Source organism: Balaenoptera physalus (genome assembly GCF_965194825.1).
Source record: "Balaenoptera physalus genome assembly, chromosome: 1".
Classification (NCBI taxonomy): Eukaryota; Metazoa; Chordata; class Mammalia; order Artiodactyla; family Balaenopteridae; genus Balaenoptera; species Balaenoptera physalus.
Genome location: NC_138882.1, coordinates 194311238 through 194327451, shown reverse-complemented (window position 1 = coordinate 194327451; position 16214 = coordinate 194311238). Strand labels below are relative to the sequence as shown.

The window sequence follows — 16214 nt, the reverse complement described above, 5'->3', positions numbered from 1 at the left end:
GCTCTGAGAGCCCGGCTCCCTCGCAGCCCTGGGCTCACCAGTCCTCTAAATTTCAAATGTACTTCTCTGGGCCATTTATTTAGATTAGGACCAGGAGAGGGCCAGATTCAGGACTCTGTGACCAAATTGAATGCGTCGCTGCCCTCCCCAGCCCCTCCCAGCCCCGCAGAGGTTGAGGGTGGGAGGTCTCAGGTCTGTGATGAGCTCCTCGTCCAATCCTGTTTCGTACTCAGGGTTCCCACTGCTCTGGGATAATGCACGGCCGCTGGTGGAGCTTGCAGTGGGTCCCTGAATTTCCAAAGATACAGGGAAGGAAGGCTAAGCGTGCAGGCACCTGTGTAGACCAAGGCGGGCACACCACGCAGCCCGTGTGAAGCCTCTTGGACAGGCAGGGGGCAAACGCCCAGACCCGGGCTGGGGCCAGCTTGGCCTTGCACTTGCCCTACAGGCGAGCCTGGCACCACTGGGGGTGGAGGGTTTCTGTAACTTCGGGGGTGTGCCGGGGGCAGAGTGGGGGAGCGAGACTGTGCAGGCTGGGATGTAAAAATCCTCCTTTCTGGGCTGTTGGGAGGGGAGCGCCAGGTCAGAGGACACCCGAGTATCTCTGCTCAGCCCAGCCAGGGAGAGGGCTCGAGCCCCAGCCCAGCTGCTCTGGCACCGCAGGCTGAGAAAGACAAGATAGCCACCTTCCCGGTGCTGGCAGCCAGGACGTGGGTCCAAGTCACGAGGCTGTGGGAGGACCGAGGCCCCACGTCCCAGGGACGCCCAGGGGCCCGGAGGCAGCTCAGCTGGCCCAGCAGGCCGGCCTGGCACCGAGGAGCAGAGAAGGCTGAGCGCGGCTCAGGAGGAGCCCAGGGGGTTAGCGTGCAGATCACGGACGGCTCTTAGCCCGTCTGCTGTGGAGGGAGCCAGCGTCAGCCTGGCCTCAGGCAGAATTTGGACGCTTCGGGAACTGAGTAAATGAAGCCCCAGAATCACACCAGGGGAGCCGTAGGGGCTCCCTCCAGCTGGGCCCCTCTCCCCAGGGGTTATCCCACAGGACGGGAGGTGGGGGTAACTTGGAGCCTCTCAACCTACCAGGACAGAGCTTCATAAAGCTGCCACCCCTTCGAGCAGGGAAAGCTCAGCTCCTGGGCCCCGGCGGCGGCTAGTGGGGGCCTCAGGCTTCCTTCCTCGGGGGCCCTGGGAACACTGAGGTTGCCCAGACTCCCCAGGCAGGGCCAGCCTCTGAATGTCAAGTGTCAGGCGGGCACCTCGGGTTCTGGGTGGGCGGCACTGGGAAAGTCCCCGCCAGCCCGTCCCCAGATAGGAGGCCAGGGCCCCAGAGCGTCCTCAGGCACGTCCCCGTGCATATGACCGAGCGCTCGTGACCAGTACGCTGTGCTGGAGCACGGCCACTGGCCCCTGTAGGAATGCCAGGCCGCGTCCTCAGGACAGGTCCCCACGCCTTCCAGCCACGCCCTCTGGGTGAACCTAATGTCCCGAGCTCATGCCCCGCTGCACTGGCTGCGTAGACTCTGCCTCCTGAAGGGCTCGGCCAGTCAGCGTTCTGCCGTGCTTGCCTCTCAGCTTGTCGCTCCGTGGAAGCTCGTTTCCAAAGCAGGAAGAGACCTGAGCACAGGGGTGGATGTTTCGGTGCACCTGTGCCTCTGAGACTTGCATGAGCATCCCGGGAGGAGTTCTGAGGCCAGGTGCACACGAGCGTGCCCACCAACACGTGTGCACACACACTGCACACGCACCCGCAAGCGTGCACATAGCCACACGTGTGTGCAAGACGCTGAGACCCACGCACACGTGTGCGACTGGAGACCCCTGAGCCGGAGTGCCTCTGCCATGGCCCAGCTGGACGTGCAGAGCGGGCGGGAGCGGTGGACGGCCTTGGCCGGGACTCCTGCCGCCAGGAGGAGGTGGCAGTGTCTGCAGAGCTGGCGGCCGTGGGTCCTCCGTGCCCCGGCCCGGCTCTCTCTCTCTCTCGTTCTCTCTGCTTGCTTCTCAGGGCCGGTGTCGCTCAGGCCCTCGCTGTCAGTTCCCCTGGCAATCACCCTCTCTTTCCCTGCCCTCGGGGCCACCAAGGGTGGTCGTGAAGGCTGTGCCCGCACGAGGCCCCACACCCATGGGGACCTGCACGTGGCAATCGTGCCTCATGGCAACTTCCCGTCAGTAAAGCGCTTTGCTCTGGTAAACTTGGGGGGTCACGACAGTATTCTGACAACAGAAGCATCTGGAGGAAAGAGCGTCTTTTTCTAATTTCCCAAGCGTGCCGTGCAGCCTGGCAGGGGGTGCCCCTGCAGAGGGGCTGAGGGCACCCCCCACTGAAGGGGGTCCGTGGACGGAGGCCACCTGACGGGGTGAGGCTGGGAGCCCTCTTCACCTCAGGGCAGTCAGTGAAGGATGCTCGAGAGAGTTGGGGCAGCCCCCGCGCCCTGTCAATGGACTGGCCAGCTGAGGCCCCAAGGGAGATGCGGTCTGCCCAGGGACCTGCGAAGAGGGGCCGGGACCAGGCCAGGGTGCGGTTCTTCGCCAGGGAGGAAGGTTGCAGGCAGCGGGTCTGGGCTCCTCCTTCCCAGGAAAACCTGCCAGGAGCATCTTTCCTGGTGCGCGGGTGCCCCCTTGAGGCTGCTGGGGGCACGCCGCCCTCTGCCGTGGACCACCAGGCCCTGGCCTCTGCGCTGGGCGGACCCTGACAGCAGAGAGGGCGAGAGATGAGGGGAGACCCCGGAGGGCCCCGGTGCTGCCTACCCAGGGGCACAGGCCCCAGAGGGTCTCCCCCGCCTGCTCAGGGCACAGTCCGACACCATCCGCCGCCGAGGGGTCTGGGGGGGAGCCCCCACTTCCAGGGGCAGCTTTGCCAGGACCGCCTCCCAGTGGCCTGGGGGTCTCCTCAAGGCCGGGGGCTCCGCTGAGGCGCCGTGTCTTACAGGTGTAAGTACTGCGACCGGTCCTTCAGCATCTCCTCCAACCTCCAGCGGCACGTCCGGAACATCCACAACAAGGAGAAGCCCTTCAAGTGCCACCTGTGCAACCGCTGCTTCGGGCAGCAGACCAACCTGGACAGACACCTGAAGAAGCACGAGCACGAGCACGCTCCAGGTGGGGGTCTGTCCGGTGGGGAGGGGCGGGGGGAGGGGGGGAGGGGGAGGGGCGGGGGGAGGGGCGGGGGGAGGGGGGCAGGAAGGGAACACATGCTAGTTCTGTGGGAAAGCCTGCAGTCACCCCTCAGACCACTTTCATTAAGGAGAATCTCGTCCTGTTGGGTTTTCCTAAGAAGTGGGTTCCCTAAGACCGCCCCAAATGCACACCCTGCTTGGCTGCCCGCCCCGTCACTGGTGCGCCGTGGAGGGAGGGGCTCAGCTGAGGGACGCCCTCCTCTCATGCTCCCCCCTCACTGCAGTGAGCCAGCATTCGGGGGTCCTCACGAACCACCTGGGGACCAGCACCTCCTCCCCCGCCTCCGAGTCGGACCACCATGCACTTTTAGATGAGAAGGAAGACTCCTATTTCTCAGAAATCAGAAACTTTATTGCCAACAGCGAGATGAACCAAGCAACAACGCGAACAGACAAGCGGTAAGAAACCCATCCCGGGGCCCCAGGAAGGTCTGGGCTCTGCATGGTCACCTGTGTGGTCACGCCCACAGCAGGGTCCCCCGTCCCAGCACCAGGGACCCCAGGCCCACCGCAGAGGGCGAGGCCCGTGGGCTCTGCAGCCAGTGTCCGTCCCAGCCCCCTCTCTGCCTCGGTTTCTCCACCTGCAGAGGGTGATTAGAACAAGCGCCCTGGCCTGATGGCGTGTGTCACACACTCAGTGCAATGCCAGCACAGAGGCCTAAATGGCACAGTTTGGCCTCACGGTTAAGAGACGTGCAGCCAAACATGGGCCAGGCGACGGCTCCTGCCACAAGATCTGCCACGCCTCTGAAACTCCAGGACATTCTTATTTAATCCGAGGCACAAAAGGTTTCTTAGCAAGAGTGCTGCCCCTTTAAATACACACACACAGAGGCAGAAGAATGGCAGAATTGGGAATTCAAGGATACGGAGGATATTCTGCATAACCCCCATCCCAGGGCTCAGCTGGCAGAGAATCAGAGATGCCCAAACTCCACAAGTCCTCAGGGATGTGCTCCCCTAATTCTGCAGAGGCCCAGAGGAGTGGGTGGGCTGTGGCTCTGTGGCCCCAGGGCCCGGGTCCCTCCCCACCCATCCCCAGCAAGGTGACGAGGGTCCCCCAGGACATCCAGCTCCCCAAGAGCCTGTCTGTTCCCACATCACTGGTGCCCCTGGGGGCAGAGCAGGGGCACCAAAAAGACCTGTCAAATCTACAAATGGGCATGACATGACACTTGGACTGTTTCTGGCTCTGCTAAGTCCTGAATCTATGCCCGGGAAGGTGATCTCACCTGGCGCCTGGGTGGGCTCAGAGGAGGGGACGTGGGAGAGGCTGGCCACGGGCTGCGCATCCCAGAGCCCTGGCTGGCAGTGGAGACCTCACTCCTGGGGGCAGCCCTGCCTGCTCTACAGCCAGCAAAGTGCCCACGTCCATCCTTGGCTCTGGGCGCATGCTATGGTCTCATGGGAACCCAGCCCCTGCCATCCGCTCCCGGCGTGCGGGGTGCGGAATTGTGCTCACACAGCACCCCACGGCTCTGAGAGCTGCCGTAGTTCAAGCTCTGTGATCTCCGCCTTCAGAGAAAGTCACGGACCTGAGCACCCAGGGGCCAGGCCACGAGGCACGTCCTGGCTGTTAAAGACTCTCCCTTTGTGCCCAGGGCAAAGCCAGATGAGAACTGACAAAGACATGCCCGGGGCATCCTCCCTGGGGTGGGCGGCCGTGCCGGGGTGGCTCCCACACCTCAGGCTTGGGTGGCAGGCCCAGCTCGCAGCCACGAGGAGGACGCTCCAGGAGAGCCAGCAGACAGAGGAGTTGTCCCCAGAGGGAAGAGGGGACGGCACCATCCTAGCCCCACGGAGCAGAACACTTCAACCAGGGCCCCCGGGCGGGGGTCAGTGGCGCTCAGAGGAGGCTGGCCTCACGTCCCTCAGAAGGCCAGGGCAGAGCCACCCTGCCAACCCAGGCCCTCGGCTGGCCCCTCCTGCTGACGCTGCGTCCCGGGAGCCGGGGGCCACTGGAGGTGCCTGCACGTCGTCGTCGGAAGTGGAGACCACGGTCGCGGTTGACGTTTGTCGGCTAATGTGCGGAAAGCGTTAGGATGTTGGCGGTCCTGTTAGGGGCCAATATTAACATCATCCAGAACCAGCGTCTTTCTCTTGACCGTCAGTGAGGATTCAGGGCCTGCCAGGCTTCGTGGCCCTACAATCCCAGAAACTCCTGGGCTGAATCCTGTCCCCCCCCAAATTCCTATGTTGAAATGCTAAGCTCCAGCACCTCAGAGTGTGACCTTATTTGGAAATAGGGTCTTAAGTTGTAATTAGTTAAGATAAGGTCTTACTGGAGCCGGGTGGCCCATATCCGATAGGACTGGCGTTCTTAGAAGAGGGGGAGATTGGGACACACACGCACAGGGAGGTACCGTGTGAGGACGACGCAGAGATCGGGTGATGTGTCCACAAGCCAAGGAGTCCCAAGCGTCGCCAGCAGACCACTGGAGTCCAGGGGAGGGGCCGGGAGGAGAAGCAGCCCTGTGACAGCGGGATCTGGGACGTCTAGACTCCAGGACAGGGAGGGATGGCTGTTTGAGCCGCAGCCGTGCTGCTCTGGTACGGTGGCCTCGGGGAGACTCCCCCGCCCCAGGCAGCTGTGTGGAGGCCTGGACACTCGTCCTGGTGTCCTCTCTGTCCGAAGCCGTCTCCAGCCAGACCCCCCGCTCTGTCCCTGCCGTGTCCGCCCCTCCACCCACCCAGTGAGCTCTGGTGCTTGATGCAGGCCTCCCACCAACGCGCAGACCCTCTATGCAGGGCGGGGCTGGGGACGCAGAGACAAAGGCTCAAGGCTGCTGCTCCTACAGAGAGGCTCATGTATAAACCTGCACAGCGAGCTCAGGTTTGCTAAACTGACACACAGGGCTTTGCGCTGATCTGAGCCCCGGGGCCCAGGGCTCCCCACCTGCGCTGTGCATCAGCCCTCAGCGTGGGGCCTGTTCTCACATCCCTGGGAGGGCGTGGGCTCCGAGATGGCAAGCCCTGTCCAAGGGGACCCTGCCAAGACCCAGAGTGGGAGGCAGGAACTGGCTCTGGGGGCCTCACCGCGGTGGACGGGCGTGCACCCGGTGACGAGGGAAACGTGCTGGGGTCCTGCCCGTCCTGGAGGTCAGGTCAGCTCTCAGCATCCGTATACTTCCCCGTGGAAAGAGAAGTGAAGACACGGACAGCCGAGAGCAGGGCCATCGGGGTCTCCCCCAGCCCAGCCCGGCCCCCCACCCTCTCTGCGTTTGGAGGTGGTGACCACTCGGGGGGGACGTATCCTCTCGCCTTGGTGCCCCGAGCGGGACCCCGAGTGTCCCCTGACAGCAGTGGACAGACTCCCGTGGGCCGTGTGAGGTCCAGGAGGAGTGGGGACCGGGGGCTCTGAACTCGGGCTCAGGAAGCCTGTGCCTCGCCCTCCCCACCCCCCTCTGCCCACGTGCCGGACACCTGCCCAGATGGCCTCGGGCCCAGCCCACCTGTGGCCACAGCCCCTGGTCACAGCCTTGCAGACGAACCAGACAAAGCTGGTGACATTTTCTGAAGAGAATGCGCACCCTCTCCCTCACTGCTTGTTTTCCGTTTTCAGTCATGAGGACCCGGGGTGGGAAAGGCTCGCCCGGCTGCAGGGACCCCGAGGGAGATGAGGTGGGGTCCGGGCTGCAGGAGAGACTCCCCTGGCGGGTTTCCATCGCTGACAACAGCCCGGTCCGCATGGTCGGGGACCCTGGATCCCAGACGCTCCGTCTGCAGAGGGGCCGCCCTGTCCTCGTGCCCTCACGGCGGGCGGGGAGGAGCAGGCATCCATCAGGGCTGGGCCGGCAAACCTCCCGTGCTCGGAGCCTCCCCGAGGGCGCCCCTTGTGCGGTGCCCAAGCCCAGAGCCCCCTTCCCCACCAGGCCGGCCGTGGCTTCCTTCCCTGAACCCCTGAGTAGCCCAGTGTCCACACCGGCATGACAGGAGCCCTGCCGCCGAGCGGTCCCCTTCCAGCCCCTGCCCGGCCCTCGGCAGTCACCCTTCTCTGCCTGAGTCACTCCCTCCACAAGGATGGCAGCCGAGGCCGAGGGTGCGGAAGAGCCACTCGGGACCCCGGCTCTGAGGGTTCAGTGACCGCGGCGGGCAGGCTGCCTTCGCAGGGGGCGGGGGGGCCATCAGGGAGGGCGGAGGAGCTGAAGCCGCTGGAGCAGACCCGCTGGCCTCCGGGCGTCTGTGGCCGACTCCCTCCATGTCATTTCAGGCCGGAAGTCCAGGACCTGGACGGTGCCCCCCAGTGCCCGGGCCTGGCCGGCGGGAAGCCGGAGGACGTGGAGGAGGACGAGGAGGAGGAGCTGGAGGACGACGACAGCCTGGCGGGGAGGTCGCAGGACGACACCGCGTCCCCCACCCCTGAGCCCCAGGGCGCCTACGCGGAGGAGGAGGAGGAGGTGCCGCCCGCCTCGCTGGCCGTGGGCTTCGACCACACCCGAAGGTGGGCACCGGCCCTCCGGGGGCCCCGCGTGCCGGGGGACCCGGGCAGGGGCGGGGGCGGGGCCAAGCACCGTTGCGGGGGGCCTCATTCCCACACCTGCCATCCACCCAGCGGGGCTCACCCTGCTTCCCAGCAGGCGTTCCTACTGCAGGGACTTCTGTGTGCAGGCAAGGGGGAGGCCGGGCCCCAGGAAAGGGGGTCAGGGCCCCAGCCCCCCAAACTCACACACGCACACACACACGCTTCCCCAGGCCTGGAAGCAGAGTGGGGGAGGGGAAGGCTGAGAGGGAGCTGGTCCTGGACCCACGGGCCGTGTCCGGCCGTGCAGAAGAACCCGGAGCGGTGACATCTGGCCTCCAGCGGGCTGTGAGGGGTGGGGGCAGAGCACCCACAGTTCTGGAAGCAGGTGGACCACAGCCACGTCCCCCAGGTCCCGACTGCTCGCCGCCTCCTTTCGGCACCAGGGATGCTGCCGGCATTCCAAGATCCTCCTGGGGGAAGCCCGTAGATCCCGGAGGCCTTTCCGAGATGGCCCGTTTCCTCCCAGCCCTGAGTCCGGGGAGCAGGAGCCCCGGGCCTCTCCAGAGCCGCCCAGATTCTCGGGAACCGAGGCGTCCCCGGCTGCCCCCCACCGCCGAGACCCAAGCGCCCTGCCTGCTGCCTGCAGTGTGTGCACGTGCTCACCTCCTTCCGTGCCCTCCCTCCGCCGCTCTCCTGCATCCGTGTGGCTTCCGTCCAGGTGTCCGTGTGTCCGTGTGTCTGTCTCCTCGTGCATGTGGCCCGTGGAGACGCCGTGGCGCGCATGCAGGCACGGAGCCAGCCGTGGGGCGTCAGAGAGGTGGCGAGAGGCCAGACCGGCTAACGGCAGGCCCCTCTCCGGTCGTTGGTGCAGGTGTGTTGAGGAGCATCCAGGAGGTCTGTTGGCTTTGGAGCCGATGCCGACTTTTGGGAAGGGGCTGGATCTCCGCAGAGCAGCTGAGGAAGCATTTGAAGTTAAAGATGTGCTTAATTCCACCCTAGATTCTGAGACTTTAAAACAGACCCTGTACAGGCAGGCTAAGAACCAGGTAGGTACCCGCCAGAGCCCACCCCTCACCTTCCCCAGGCTGCAGGGCAGGCGGCAGCCGCGGCCCCTCCACCAGGGACAGCCTTGTCTCTCGCTGTGGCCATCCCACGTCTGCCTGGGGGACACCTCCCGTGCCCATTGCATCGGCTAGAGAGACCCCCAAATGACGGCCCTTGCCCACAAGCGGGGTGGGGCAGGGAGAGGTTGAGGGCAGATGAGCGCAAGCGGGACCGTCACGGGGGCGCTCCCCCCACAATGCTCGCGGACACGTGGGTCCCCGTCCTCGCGTCCCTGGAGGGAGGCGTCCACAGCAGGTGTCCTGCCCTCGTGGCTGCATTGGCCTCCCTCTGCCTCTACCCGAGCAGGGATGACGATAGCCCAGGGTCTTCTCGAGGGACGCTGCCCCGTCGGGGGTCAGGATTGCAAGCTGCAGCTGTGACGGGGTCAGCGGGCACCCGGCTGGCTGGGCACGTCTCGTTCCTCAGCATAGGTGTCTCAGGAGCCTGCCTCCTGCTTCTCTCCAGTCTGGGGGGCTCGGGGTTTCACTCAGCTCTCTGCAGCCCACCTGAGCCTCAGCAAAAGCCGTTTGCGTGTCTGTCTTCGTCTTTTTACTAATGCTGTCCGGAGCGTGACCTCGGGTGGACATCCCCCCAGCCCGCCTGCCCTGAGCGGCCCCCAGTCCTGTCTACTCACGCCCTGTGGGCTAAGCCGGGCTCCAGGCCAGAGGCACGTCTCAGAAACACTGCACATCGTTTCCCCATAATATCTCTGTGCTGCCACCATGGTCACCCACAGGGGACAGGCGCCACCAGCCAGGGCCTGAGCCTCGTTGACAGGGTCTTAGCGATAACTACCAGCATTCCCATTCCCTCCCAAAGAGCACGCTTGCCTGGGAACGCGTGCTGATCACCAGGGGATACGGAGCCGACTGCAAGGGGGGATGTGCCCCAAAGAGGCTGAGGGTCTTGGTGGCACTCTGCACAAGCGCCTGACAGAGCTCCTCCCACCGCGCCTTCCTCCTCTGTGGGCCGGCCCCCCGTGCCTCTGCCCTCATCTACCTCTGGAGCTGAGGCCAGCCAGAGCGGGTGGGAGGCCGGGAGGGGACGGGGCCGGCCTGGGGTCTGCAGGACCCCTGGCCGCACCGCTCACCTGCCCGTCGCGGGTGTGCCCCGCCCTCTCTCCCACCAGGCGTACGCAATGATGCTGTCCCTTTCCGAGGACGCTCCTCTCCACACCTCCTCCCAGAGCCCTCTGGATGCTTGGCTGAACATGGCGGGAGCCACGCCGGAGTCCGGAGCCTTCAACCCCATCAACCACCTCTGACCTCCCCAGGAAGGGCTGGGGTCAGAGTCCAAGCGAGGCCACCACAGGCCCCCGACGTCCCAACAGAAATCCCAGCTGCGGAAGATGGAGGCCAGGGCCTCGGGGAGCCGGAGCGGCCCGGGGCCGAGGAGACCCCCTGTCACCTGCGTCTGACCTCTCCTCAGCGTCTGTGCCCCCCGCCACGGTTCAACTTTAACTTTTCCAACGAAAACTCAGAACCCGGAGTCCTTGGAGCCGTCGTAGGGTTTCACCGGCTCTAAGAATTGGTCTTGAGGACGGCGTTCGAGATGGTTCAGCTCACAGTGTCCAGGCGCAGCGCAGGGGGGCTGCTTCGCAGAGTCAAGCCCGTGGGCGAGGGCGGGATTTGAACCCCAAGCTGAGGCCGGCGGGCCGCTCCCAGGCGCCCGCGTGGTGTCTCGAGAGGGAACGGACAGCTGGGTGTGCTCTAAAGAGGGAATCGCCCAGATGATTTTTATAATGAAAATTACAAGAATGACCCTTTTGGTAATCTTATTGACGACAGAGTCTATTTAAGCATGTGGTTTTAAAAATAGACAGTATTTTTAAAAAAAAAAAAAAAATCAAAAAGTGACTTGCCAATTGTTTTTTAAAAGTAATTTTGCATTGCTTTGAAATCTCAGCTTATTTGCAAACCCAAACCTGCCTGGGAACCAGCACTGCGTTTAGGGGTGTTCTTTATACTGTAGATGCGGAGAAATTTTCTATCTCTGACCGTATTTGTAAAGCCAAGGTGATTCTGGGGTCCCCTCCCCCGGGCAGAACTGAGTTTGGGGGGCCGACTCCCGCGAGCAGTTGCAGACTGTGCCCGGGAATCAGATACGGTGTCCTGGGCTGGCCCAAGGCTGGGACTCGGAAATGTGCCTGTCATTGTGTGCCATGTGATTCGTGCCCGTGGCCCCCACCCGGACTCCCAATTGTATGGGGGCGGTCGGAGCGGTAGCTGGGCCCCTGATGTTCTCCCCACAAGGGCTGTGCCTCGGCCGCCCCACGCCAGCCCGCCCGCCACCGTCCTTCAGAAGGCAGGGCCTGCCGGTCACATTCGGATCTCCAGCCCTCACCCTCACCCACCCCCGGTCAGACGGACAAGGGGAAGGAAGCGGGCCTCCTCGGGGGCCACCGGGGGCCACACTCCAAGGCTCCCTTGCTCCAGGCCGCCAAGCTCCACGTGCACCTGACACCCCAGGACACGACTGCCACTTCGCTCTTTGTGTGGGCTCCTGGCGGGCGGGACCCGGCTCCAGAACGAAGGGCGTCCAGACGCGACCTACCGCAAAGAGCAAAGGCAGCAGAGCCCCGTGGGGACGGCGCCTCCCCGGGGACCAGGCTACTTCTCCACTCGGATGGGCTTTAAATTATTCCCATAGGGGCCAATTTCGAGTAATCGTTTGTTTTCCCTGATGGAATTGACCTTAATCTGTATATAACTTGTAATTTTTTCTAATTCATTTCTTTTCTTATTTTATTTCTTCCTTAACAGTATTTTTGGCATTAGACGTTCTTATTGTGAAGAAATAATGTTAATATAAGTATCTAGAGAAGGACCAAAACCGTGTAATAAGGTCGTGTGATGTGTGATCAACAACCAGGGAGTGGGGCGGTTTTGAATGTGCCAAATACCCCGCGTCCCCCGCCCAACAAATCCTGCTGCCCGTTTTCCAGACAATCATGTGTTTCTGTTAAATTTGAGTTTCAGTTGCATTTAAGACAAGTGCTCTATTTATTTCTTTTCTTGTTTGGAAGATAAAAAGAAGAATAGCATCCTGAGAAGAAGAGGAAAAAAAAAAAAAAATCTCCCAAGTTGCCCTAAAAAAAGTGTGAAAATACAAACGGCTACGGAGTGGCCAACTGTCCGGCCACTCCAGGCCAAGACAATCGTCCACCTGGGCACTGGGGGTCCAGCCTCGCGCTGGAGACCTGCGGTGGGGAGTCCCCGGGGGCGCACAGACCTGCGGGTCCCCGTGAAAGGGCTCTGGCCTTTCCCAGATCCAGTCGAGGTAACAGGCTCAGAGCACCTCGCACGTGGGCGCCGGCTGGAAGGTCGCCCCGGGGCAGCCGGAGAAGCTACTGGTGGAGGAGCGGGGCCGCGGCCACACCCGTGACGATTTGCAGACCCAACGGCTCACACCTGCTCGTAGGCACCCTCGACCCGCCTCGGCCAGACCCGCCTGGTGTGTAGGGATTTCCAACTTCCCCTCCGTCGAGATGGGACCCCTTTGAAAAGTCAACCTCAGATACCAACTCCCCATTTCTGTAAACCCAAATTATATGATTTCTTCTGCTAAAGAATAAGGTGTGTGCTTTTTTTTGCGATATGACTCTCTCAGTGCAGAACAGGACGTTTGGGCTGGGGGAGACCCGAGGGTCTGTTCCCTGCGGCCCGGCCCTGCCGTTCACCTCTGGCCTCTCTGTGACCGTCACGGTCGGACTTTTGCGGGCGATCTTCGTAAACATTATCTCTTCCCTTTCCTTCTTTTCTTCCCCTTCCCCAAGAACCCCGGTTGCACATTTTAAGTCCTATTTTCTTGTCCCTCTGAAAACGATTAGAGCAAGCCCAGTTTCTCCTCTGGCCTGAGCACTTGGCAGGCCTGGGGGGTGGGGGGGCGGTCTGCCCTTGTACCCCTGGACAAAGAGAGCACTTACTTCCTATGCCTGGTGTGTCCGTGAAGCCCGGTTTCGAAGCTTAGCATTGCTCCCAACCACAGCGAGCTGCCCCCTCTCCGGTCCTTCTCTGCCCCCCGGGCTCCAGCACCAGCCGCTTGCTCAGGCCCAGACGCCTCCACGTGCCGGGGGACCCTCTGGGGTTGGGGTCTGGGAGCCAGGGAGCCCGGGCTGGAGAATTCCGAGATCCCAGCTTCGGAGCGCAGACGCAGCAGGCAGCTGGCTGGCTGACCACTGTGTCCGTGGCCGGGTGGCCAGGGTCAGGGCTGTGAACTAGGTGTCCCACTGGGCCAGGTGTGCCGGGGGCCAGGGCCCTTCGGTCCAGCCTCTACTGCTTCCCTCTTTGGACTGTGGACACTTACCCCCAAATGGAAATTGGAAAGGAAGCCTCCTCACCCTTCCCTCCTCCGCCCCTCAAACCCCAGTCCCCCGTGGACCGACACCCTCTCATTCCCAGGACCATCGGGTAGGAAGGATCCCAGGGCTGCCAACGCTTTGGCCAGCCAGCCCTTCATGAGCGGGACCCAGAAGCCCCCCGATTTGAACCCAGGGGCGTGCGTTCCTGCATCCGGCCTGGGACCCTGGGGTGCGGATGAGTGGATGGGGTGAGCCTGAGAGCCGGCCCGGCCCGCGTGGCCTTCCTGCACAAAGCCAAGGGTGCAGCCAGTGTGTCCCGACCCTGATTGGCCCTGGAAACCCTGAGGGCCCTCGGCCTTCTCTGTCCTGGCTGCTTCCTCAGTTCACAAAGCACTTGCCTGAATACACATCCCTCGTGTTAGCCCCGAAGCCTCGAAGCACTGGAGTATGCAGCCCCTGGGCCCCGGCGCGCCCGCCCAAGTGACTGAAATCTACTGAGCTGTATTCACTGTGCTGTCCTGGGGGGGGGCGAGGGGCAGCACCCCCCCCCGAGAGCACCCCGCACTGCTGCCCGGGGTAGGGGGACGGACAGGGAGCCGGGCACCTCGCTCCCCTCCCGGCTGGGGACGCGAAGATACAGCTGCTCCTGGTCGGTGGAGGTCAGCCGGGTCTCAAAAGCCATGAAACTGTGTCTCTGTAGCAATGAGTGATACTGTGACTAAGACGTCCTCGCGTTATTCCAAGGAGCGATCCTTTTCTCCTGCCATTCCAGTGTTTTTGTTTTATTTCTTTTCTGTCACTGATTCATATTACCACTTTTGGAAAAACATAAAAGAAGATGAAATGAAAAGGCAGCTTGAGTTTCCAAATGTGCAATTCACTTGTGAACAAAGTAACCCTAAAGGTTCCTTTCCGTGCATTTTGCATCCTCTGTTCTGTTCCAGACGAGGGAAGCTGAGCCCCGTGTCAGAAGACGGCACTGAAAGCATCTGTATGTGTACGCTGGTGACACGCCAAACCTGTGGGTCCATGCATCCTTCACCACTGTTACATTACAGATTCGGTTTCTGTTTTTTTTTTTTTCTTTTAGAGCTATATAATGTTGAAAAAGAAATCAAATGTAAATGTCTGGTTTTCATATAATGTTTTTTTAAAAAACCATTGAGAAGGAGGCTGGTGTGTGTCCCACGTCCCCCGATTGTAAATTGCTTCTGTTCTAAGTAAACTGTGCATGGCTCGTGTGTAGCAGTCATTATCGTGTCTGTTCGTGAAATTTTTACAAAAAGGAAAATCCCGTAGATGCACTTATTGAATATGTGATTAGGGTCTACATCCTCAAGACTAGAAGTCCCGAACTGCCCACGCGGAAGATGCAGTTCTTAATTCATACGGAAATCGCTGTGGGAGAAGGAAATAAAAAAGACACCAAGTGTAGGAATCATTCAGAGAGCGATTCTGCAGATTTCATTTTGATGCTTGTGATAAAGACAAATGTACTTGTGTAGAGAAATGTCTTTAAGATGAAGCCTAGGAGAAGCTGATTTTGAGGTTGATGCTGTAGTCTAGGACTGTATACCAAATGTAATCTTTCCGATGCTACAATGAATTTATACATGAGATTGATATGCAATAAATCTGTGTGCTTTTCTAAGCCTCCGTGCCCTCATGCTTCATTCAGGGAGAACAGAGGCCTCTGGGGAGGGCGGGGGACGACGGACTTGAGAGTTGGGGCATGGCAGGGTTCTCCACCAGTCCTGGTGGAGACCCCCCCGTGCCATCTTCCCGACACCACCGCCAGGGCAGGTCCCCTTGCTGTTCCCGTTTTCCAGAAAAGAACAAGCTCAGAGAGGGCACCGACTACTACCCTGGATGGCCTTGCAGTGAGAGTGGTGGTCTCCAGGTGTGCCTACCTCAAGGCAGGGTGACCTCCAGGTATGTCCTCCAGGTGTGTCCTCCTCCAGGTGGGCCCACCTCCAGGCATGGCACCCTCCTGGTGTGCCCACCTTCACATGTGCCTGCCCCAGGCGTGCCCACCCTCACGTGTGCCTGCCCCCAGAGGCTGCCCCCATGAACTCTTGTCCAGTGCCTGTTGGTGGTGGAGGAACCCATTGTGGAAGGCCAGCCCCAAATCTGCCCCTCCTGAGAGTGGACCTCCGCTCCAGCCAGCCCTCCACAGCAGCTGGGCCTGCCCCCCTCACACTGCCCCCAAACAAGGACTGAGCCTGCCCCACGGGCGGTCGCCAGAAGGACAGAGGCTGAGCAAATGCCCAGGCTGCAGGGGGAGCCGACCTAGCCCTCAGGGCACCCCTCTTTCTGAGTATTCCTTCTTGGGGACCTTCTTCACAGGGGCCCCCCAACCTGATTCTGGTCTGACCGAGAGGCCTTGAATCGTTAAACTACAAAGAGCGAATGCTCCGTGCTGAATTAGGCCTTGTGGGACCACCCGGGGGGGTCCCCAAACCCTCTCACCCACGGGTGTCTCCACTCTACTTTCTGGTGACACAGAGGTTAATTAGTGTCACTCAGGTGTCCTCTAGGCCTGAAGCCTCTGGGCCAGCCTCGCCTGCCCCATACAAATAGCCCCCACCCCGGCCCGGGCCCCTGTACTTCTCCCGGACTCCTGCCTGCTACCTCCTGCTGGCAGACTCCCCGCACCCCGCGCTCCTCCAACACAGGCATGCTCAGGGGCAGCCCTGCCTGGAGGTGGACACACCTGGAGGGTGCCAGGCCGGAGGTGGCATGTCTGGAAAACCCTCGGCTGGGAGTTTTGGGTGGTGGAAGGTCATCACGACAAAGGCAGCTTCCCTGGAGAGTCGACGCAGGTGGTTGGCCTTCCAGCATCTCCAGGTGGGGCTTCCGTAGGTGACATTTGTTTTGCCTGACACCTGCTCATAAGCAAGACCTCCACTGCTGACTCACTGCTGAGCAATCCCACAGGTGACTTCTTCCCTGGCCCACAGTCCCGGTCTCCTCTCCATCCCCAAAGCTCCTCATCCCCCCTTTACACACCACCCTCACCCACTCAAGCCACAGGAGGTGGCTCTCAAATTCCGAGGACTCTCACACCAGTGGCCGATCCTCCCCAGAGCACAGAGGTGAGGTGGGCGGCACCCTCCTCACCCAAAGAGGCCCGATGAGGTGCCTCTCTGACAAAACAACCCACCCACGCCACGACGGC

At 61.7% G+C, this 16214-nt stretch overlaps 1 protein-coding gene across 4 annotated transcripts in view; it reads left to right on the top strand.

Annotated features, from left to right (window-relative positions):
• PRDM16 (PR/SET domain 16) overlaps positions 1–14687 on the top strand; it is a 326525-nt gene extending 311838 nt beyond the window's left edge. For 3 of the 4 annotated variants that reach the window (XM_082463679.1, XM_082463678.1, XM_082463681.1), the window contains 5 exons: positions 2924–3093; positions 3395–3569; positions 7381–7611; positions 8504–8678; positions 9866–14687. In XM_082463679.1, coding sequence (XP_082319805.1) covers positions 2924–3093; positions 3395–3569; positions 7381–7611; positions 8504–8678; positions 9866–10000 — 886 coding nt within the window. In that variant the 3' untranslated portion in view covers positions 10001–14687. The remainder of the gene's footprint in view (positions 1–2923; positions 3094–3394; positions 3570–7380; positions 7612–8503; positions 8679–9865) is intronic. The other variant, XM_082463680.1, reaches the window with a different exon arrangement.
• Positions 14688–16214: the final 1527 nt, after the last annotated feature.